At 29.8% G+C, this 7,064-nt stretch overlaps 1 protein-coding gene across 1 annotated transcript; it reads right to left on the reverse strand.

The window, feature by feature from the left end:
• Positions 1 to 536: 536 nt before the first annotated feature.
• On the reverse strand, positions 537 to 3,629 carry LOC145635006 (transcription factor GTE12-like). Its single transcript, XM_081686318.1, has 6 exons — positions 2,919 to 3,629; positions 1,791 to 2,506; positions 1,323 to 1,646; positions 1,170 to 1,227; positions 952 to 1,073; positions 537 to 869 (listed from the first exon to the last, which is right to left on the reverse strand). Exons 2-6 carry the CDS (start codon positions 2,490 to 2,492, stop codon positions 780 to 782), a joined length of 1,296 nt encoding a protein of 431 aa, XP_081542444.1. The 5' UTR covers positions 2,493 to 2,506; positions 2,919 to 3,629; the 3' UTR covers positions 537 to 779.
• Between the last annotated feature and the right edge of the window lie 3,435 nt (positions 3,630 to 7,064).

Raw genomic sequence — 7,064 nt, forward strand, 5'->3', positions numbered from 1 at the left:
GTTCGAATTAAAATGAGAAGTTAGTTAATAGTTCGAATTATTTTTGTTAATTTTTCATTTTTAATATTATTATATATTTATTCATATTCTTAAATTTACAAGAAGTTGTTGGGCATTCTCAGCAGTCGCGGCAGTAGAAAGGGCTAAACAAAATCAAAACAGAACAACTAATCTCACTTTGTATGCTTCTTATTCTGTATAATTTACGAAAATTTGCTCAAAGAATGAGCGGCGAACTAGCTAGCCAAGCTACAATGTACGTACTCAGATAATATCTTGTGGAATGTGAGTTTTGGTCACTTTGTCAATGTTCTAAGGCCATTTTTTCTGTTGGGTAGGTTGTTTTATCCTTTCTAGTGTGAATGGATGTTTTTTGTTTCAATTTATGTGATGACGTGACATCTTTATACAAAACAGTGCTCTTTATTATGAGAATATCTTTAGTGAAACTTAATGGTGTTTTTTTTTTCTTTTTTACAAAAATAAAAATACAAACATATGCATTTTACATTGTTGAAGTTAAAATATTACTCCCTCCATCGGGTCTATAATATGAAGAAAATACAAGATATGAAGAATCAATAAGTTATAATTAATATAGAGCTATATATATGTATATCATCTTAATTTCATTCCTAGTTTTAATCTCATAGCATTATGTAATAACCAATCAAACACCCTGCCGTTTATATTAATTACGAGTATATCGTATAGATAGAGATGTCAAATCTATTATTTTGTTATGTTTTTTAATACATACATGTCACTACGACTACATTTTATGAAAGAGATTGATGAGAAATCCCAATTAAAGCCTCAAAATCCCTCATAACTTGGAAGTTGTCATCAACATTTATAGATTGTTCCATCTGCATAAAAGTAAACAAGGGTTGAGTATAACAACAAAAACCATATTAACTTCAGAAGGTTATATATGAAAGTTGAACTGACCTTTATAATGGCCATTCGGGCTGCCTCCCTCGCTTCTTGTATTTGCCTTTTGTGTTTAGATTCTTCTCTTGATTGCGCAGCTAATTCGGCAGCTCTTATTTTTGCATCCATGTTAGCTGTCTCTGTGAAATGAATAGCATGTTTAGTTGCAGTTGAAGGCTTAAGTTAAAACTTCATGTATTCTACCGCACAGAAAATAGTAATGAATGCATATTCACCTTCATGTTGCCGCCTCTGCATTATTTTCTTCTCTCGCTGCCGATTTGTTTTAGCACCCTAAACGTTTGAAATGTACATATGAGTAAATTTGCAAATGGAATATATTTCAGAGCTTGCCAATAAGTAATTGGAAACTAAGATTTTGCAATTACCGGTTCCAACAATGTGTGATTTTGGGCCTTCATTATGGTGTCTGCATACCGATTCTTCAATTTTGCAATATGCAGGGCTCTTGATGGAGAGAGTTCAACATCTGATAATCTGCATACTGAATCCATAAAACTCATACTTGTAGAAGGAGCACTAGCATAGCCACGTTCTGAATCCATATAACTCATACTGGTAGAAGGAGCAGTAGCACCAAAAGAGCCACTTGTAGAAGGAGCACTAGCATAGCCACGTTCTGAATCCATAAAACTCAAACTTGCAGAAACTTGACCAAAGCTACCCATTTGCAATGGTGAAGTATGTTTATCCTGCACATTCAAAACTGTTAAAACCCACCACCAAGATTTTTTATGTATATATGAATATAGAATATACATTAAACAAAGTAACCATTATTATAAGTAAGTTCCAACAAATTCTTCAGACCACAGAAGATAATGAAAGTAGCTCACCTTTACAGCAGTAAATTCATCATAAGGAATAATTTTCTCTGTTGCAACATCACATTTGAACTTTGATGAAGACAAAGGGCGGTCACTATTATGCTCATGAGAAGACCTTTGCCTTACATCTCTGTGTTCCCAAAGACGATCAAACACCCTGATGAGAGAACTCGCACGCTGATGGATATAATGGTCAGGAGGATTGTATAACATTGCATTAGAAAAAGTCAGTCTCACATCAGCCTCAAATTCTTCAGCGCGATCATATTTATGCTGCAGCAATTTCTGTTTAATGGTCCCAAGATCCATTGGCTTTTTGATGATGTCAAAGTAGTCGTCAATATTCCACATAACAGGATCTACAGGGACTTTAAACAGATTACTCAACGGATTGCTCATCAGCTTTTCAAGAACCGTCTGACAAAGTAATGTCGTAGACCGGTCTAACTTCAACTTCTTTGATACAGGACCTTTGATCACTTCCTCTGATCTTCTTTTCAATCCAAGAGTGGAGTTAACCTTCTTATTGCCAATCACATTTGTTATCCGATTGAAAGTTTCCGACGATTTCTTGAACACACCGTCCTCTTTAGGCGGTTGCTTTGACAATGGACATACTCCAAGCACATGAATGTTATTTTTGACACCAGAACTGACTTCACTCACATCATCAATAATACCATTCGCAGGACAGGCACTCTTTATGCACATGATTTATGGACTGTCTGAAAACAACGCAAAACATCAATTTAGACCAATTATTCATAACAAATTCTTCTCACATAGAACAATTCGAAAATTGACATAAAATCTCCCACTTAAAATAAAATATCCGCGTTCAATCCGAACATTAACGTGTTGTGCAATACATTAACAACCAAATTTGATTCAATTATCTTGAAAAAAAAAAACATAATTTTAGGGATATTTGATTCAATAATTAAATTACTCTCATAATTTCCTTTACTGGTAAAATAATTGCTGGTTATGATGTTTCATTATTTTAAAATTTAGAAACAAAAGTTCAGATTTTCGAACGCGCGCTACACTAAATGTACTGATAATTAAATTAGATTACATCAAAGATAAACCCTTGATTATGAAATTGATATGATGAAAACAAAACAAACAACTTACATCAAATGCTGGTTCAATGGAGGAGACAAGTAACAAAAAGCAAAGTGTGATTCAATGGAGAACTTGAACTGCGCTTCAATAGAGAAAGTGGAGTGCGCTTCAAGTTCAATAGAGAACTGAGAGAGAGCTAAATTTTGTTTTTTTTTTTTTAAGTGTGTTAATAAAATCAGCGCCCTGATAAATAAAGTGCATGAAACGCCTAAAGTTAGAGTAAATCAATTAGATAAAAGTTTCCTCTTGTCAAAATAAAAAAATAAAAATAAAAGTTTCCTTAAAAAAAAAAAAAGGTTTCCTATGCGTACTAACACACTACACCCTCACTATCATGTTTTTAAAAAAAAATACACCTTATCTCTCTAGTCTCTCCTCTTATATAATGGCTAATATACTACGTGTGTATCAATCAATCAATCAATAACTATATATTAAAAGACACAACATCAATGACACGTGTTATTTTTCTAATGTGTCCTTAATTTTTTTATTTTTTTTTGAATAAAATTCAATTAAAGAAACAAATCTTATTTACAAAAATATTTCCCTAACCTTATACAATATAATTACTTAAAATAAAAAATAAATAAAAAAAATGACATATCTTTAACACAAATATTTATATAGTTATAAAAATAAAAAAATAAAAAAAAAATAAAAAAATCTTAACATAATTTTGCTCATATTCTACATCATTTAATATGTAACATATTTTTCGTAATCCTTTATTTTGCTCAAAATTTGTCAACTATTTTTTTATAATTTTTTTTTATATAAAAACTAATTATAATGATAGTTTTTTTTTTTTTTTTTTTTTTGAACGAGAAGAATAATATCATTAAATAAAAGTCATACGACATCTACAATAATAAGGATCTGTAAGCCACAGATTTAGAGAAAATATCATAACTTTACAATCAAAATCATAACTAATTTGCATATTTGGCATAACTCATACTCCACCGCTTCAAGCTTAACGCGAGCAATAATTTTCGATGTCTTTGCATCTTTCCAGGTTGAGACCTTCGCAATCTGCGCTGATGTTTTGATCGACCAGTTGATGACAAATCCCAGTGGCGATTCCAGTATGGGTTCAGCGGGTTCAGCTGAACCCATACTGGATTTGGAGGGAATTCGTAATTTAGAGGAAAAAAAATCTAAGTTAAATAAAAAAAAATACAACTGATCATATCATGTTTACCATCTGTGGTTCAGCGGTCAAAGAATTCACATGCAAGACATTCTCTTAGATGGGGACGCGGGATCAAACCCCTCACCAAACCCATTTGCTATATTTTTTTTTTCTTGACAATTTAACACAATAGCCTATTTTACTGTTTTTTTTTTTCCCTTTTCAATATAATCAAATCATATGAGTATTATTTTACACCATCATACTTTTAGTTAATACAAGTATTTTCTCCTTTAAAAATAAGTTATTATATTATATTTACTTTATTTTACCATCTAATCATATAATCATATAACTAATATATAAAGCTAAACTTTTAGCCAGGTCACAAGGCGGCGACACTTGGCGTTCCATTTTTTCGCCAAGTGTCACGCCACGTTGGATAGAATTCTATTTGAATAGAATTTTAGGATAAAATTGTTAGTTAGTTTAAAATTCTATTTGAATAGAATTTTAGGATAAAATTGTTAGTTTAGAGTTTTATTTTCGATAAAATACCAATATTTTAGACGTACAAATTGAATTATAATTTTATTCAAAAGAAATGCTAGATTATAATTCAACGAACAATCCGGGCATCGCATGGGGCACCAAACTAGATTGCGACACTTGGCGTTCTAACTTTTCGCCAAGTGTCACGCCACGTTGGATAGATTTAAATAGACTTTTTAAGATTAAAAAGTTAATTTAGAATTTTATTTGGATAGAATTTAAGACTAAAATTGTTAGTTTAGAGTTTATTATTGATAAAATACCAATATTTCAGATGTACAAATTGAATTATAATTTATAATTCTAAAAATTTATCATATAAATTTAATTTTTATATCATAATATTTTTTGGAGCGAAAAAAGTAGTTCAAAGCGTAAAACATCTATTTATAATATATACTAATCGGTTAAAATTATATACTTCACAATCTAATAGAATAGAGACCTGTCAATTAGGGTTGGGTCACGAGTCATCTCAAATTGGGTCACTTCAACTTACGAGTCAAGCAATGTTCAACTCTTGCCCAAAGTTTTGGGTTCGGGTCAATCCAATGTGCTTTAAACATTTTATTTATTTAGTTTATTTTTTGCTTTTTTTTAAAAAAAAAAAAATAAATTTAATGTATTAAGTTAAACTTTTTCACCAACATTATTATTAGTCATTATATGGTTACTAGATAGCAAATCGTTATAAAAGCACATCAATTCCTAACTAATTTTGTATTAATGATATATTTTTAATTTTGACATATAGATTATAAATTTATCTTAAAATTCAATAAACAACCTGGGCATCGCACGGGACACAAAACTTGTATATATATATAAAGGGGAGTTTTTTCCCGAGTTTTTAGAGAGCCACGTAAGATTTAATTTTCTTAGTGCGCCATGTAGGATTATAAATTTAAGTTGTATCCAATTAAATAAGAGATTATTAATTTATTTTACAATTAAATAATTTAAATGTCACGTAAGCAAAATTGACGAATGAGATTTTAAAGTTTAAATCAATTAAATACAAAATATTATCTTTTGAGATGAGTAATTTTATCTAAATATATAAGAAATTTTAGCACATAAATACAAAAAAATTTGTTTTAAAAAATTCAAACAAACCGTGCATCGCACGGGCTTCATCTAGTTATATATTACTCTTTTCCTTTTCATTAAAATAAAGAATATTTCTTAAAAAAAAAATCAAAGAATATGATTTTTTTTACACCATCATACTTTTATTTTATATAAGTATTATATTATATTTGTTTCATATTTTTTGCAATTTTGAAATATTTTATATCTTAAAAATAATACTTTAAAGTTGCAAAAAATATGAAACGGAAGTAGTATATAATATTTTTTGATAAACATCGGTTAACAAAACTATATTTCTCGTCCAAAAAAAATAAAATTGTTATGTTCGAGAGATTTGAGATTCCGAACCCATAATGACAAATTCCTGGAATTGCCACTGACAAATCCCAGACCCATAGGAATCCAAATCACCTTCCCAATTATTATAAGAACCCTAAAAATAAAATTCTCATCCATAGATGAGAATCAAAATCCCAGAAAATTGGGAAAAAACCCAGAAAATTGGGACAGACTCTCATAGATGGAGAGAACAAAACAAAACAAATAAACCAAAACGTAAAATAAAACAAAAAACTAAATTGAATTAAAGAAAAAGGGTCGGAAATAATCTGAAGAAATTAGACTATTTCCGGCCTAAACGGCCAATAAAATTAAAACCCTAGAAGAGAGAGGAAAGAGAAGAGAGAAAAAGGGGCGGATTGAATGAAATACCTTAATAATTAATAATGATAGTTTATTAATGGTTATTGAAGATTACCGTGCATGGCAATATATATATATATACACACACTCTCTTATATATTATTATATTAGGGTTGTTAATGAGCCTAGTCTGTTTGAAAACCATTTGAACTCGGCTTGGTCAAAGCTTGGCTTAACAAGGCTCGGCTTGAGATTAAACAAGACGATACACGAGCTATGCTAAGCTTGCGGAGGCTCGAATTAGTTTTTAAAATAAATATTACTTCCTCCGTTTCTTTTTAGTTGACACGTTTCTTTAGTCACGTTTGACAATGCACAAATTAAATCTTTAATATCTTTACTTACCGGTAAGCAAAAAAAATATGAAAAGTTGATTTGTGAGAATATAGTGTCGAATCTAATAAGATCTCACATGACTATACTTTTCATCTATAATAACTATATACTAAAGGCTTATCAGGAATGACACGTGTCATATCCTGGTTAAATTTTTTCCCACTTTTTTTTTTCTTTTTTCAATTTTACTTTTGGTCAAAACTTAATAATTAGAATATTTTATTTCCATGTTTTTTAAGCTACTATAAGTAGAATAATATTTTAGCCATTGACTTTATGTATAATAAGTTTTATTCTCCAACTTTATTTATTATTTTTGACAATAAAATCTATTTTCA

This window comes from Chenopodium album, chromosome 6 (assembly GCF_948465745.1).
Source record: "Chenopodium album chromosome 6, dcCheAlbu1.1, whole genome shotgun sequence".
Taxonomy (NCBI): domain Eukaryota; kingdom Viridiplantae; phylum Streptophyta; class Magnoliopsida; order Caryophyllales; family Amaranthaceae; genus Chenopodium; species Chenopodium album.

Coding starts and splice junctions, on each gene's coding strand:
- LOC145635006 (XM_081686318.1), bottom strand. CDS start 2,492: ATGTGCATAAAGAGTGCCTGTCCTGCGAATGGTATTATTGATGATGTG. Junction 1,074..1,169: donor GCAGAGGCGGCAACATGAAG/GTGAATATGCAT, acceptor TTCATTTCACAG/AGACAGCTAACATGGATGCA. Junction 870..951: donor CCCGAATGGCCATTATAAAG/GTCAGTTCAACT, acceptor ACTTTTATGCAG/ATGGAACAATCTATAAATGT.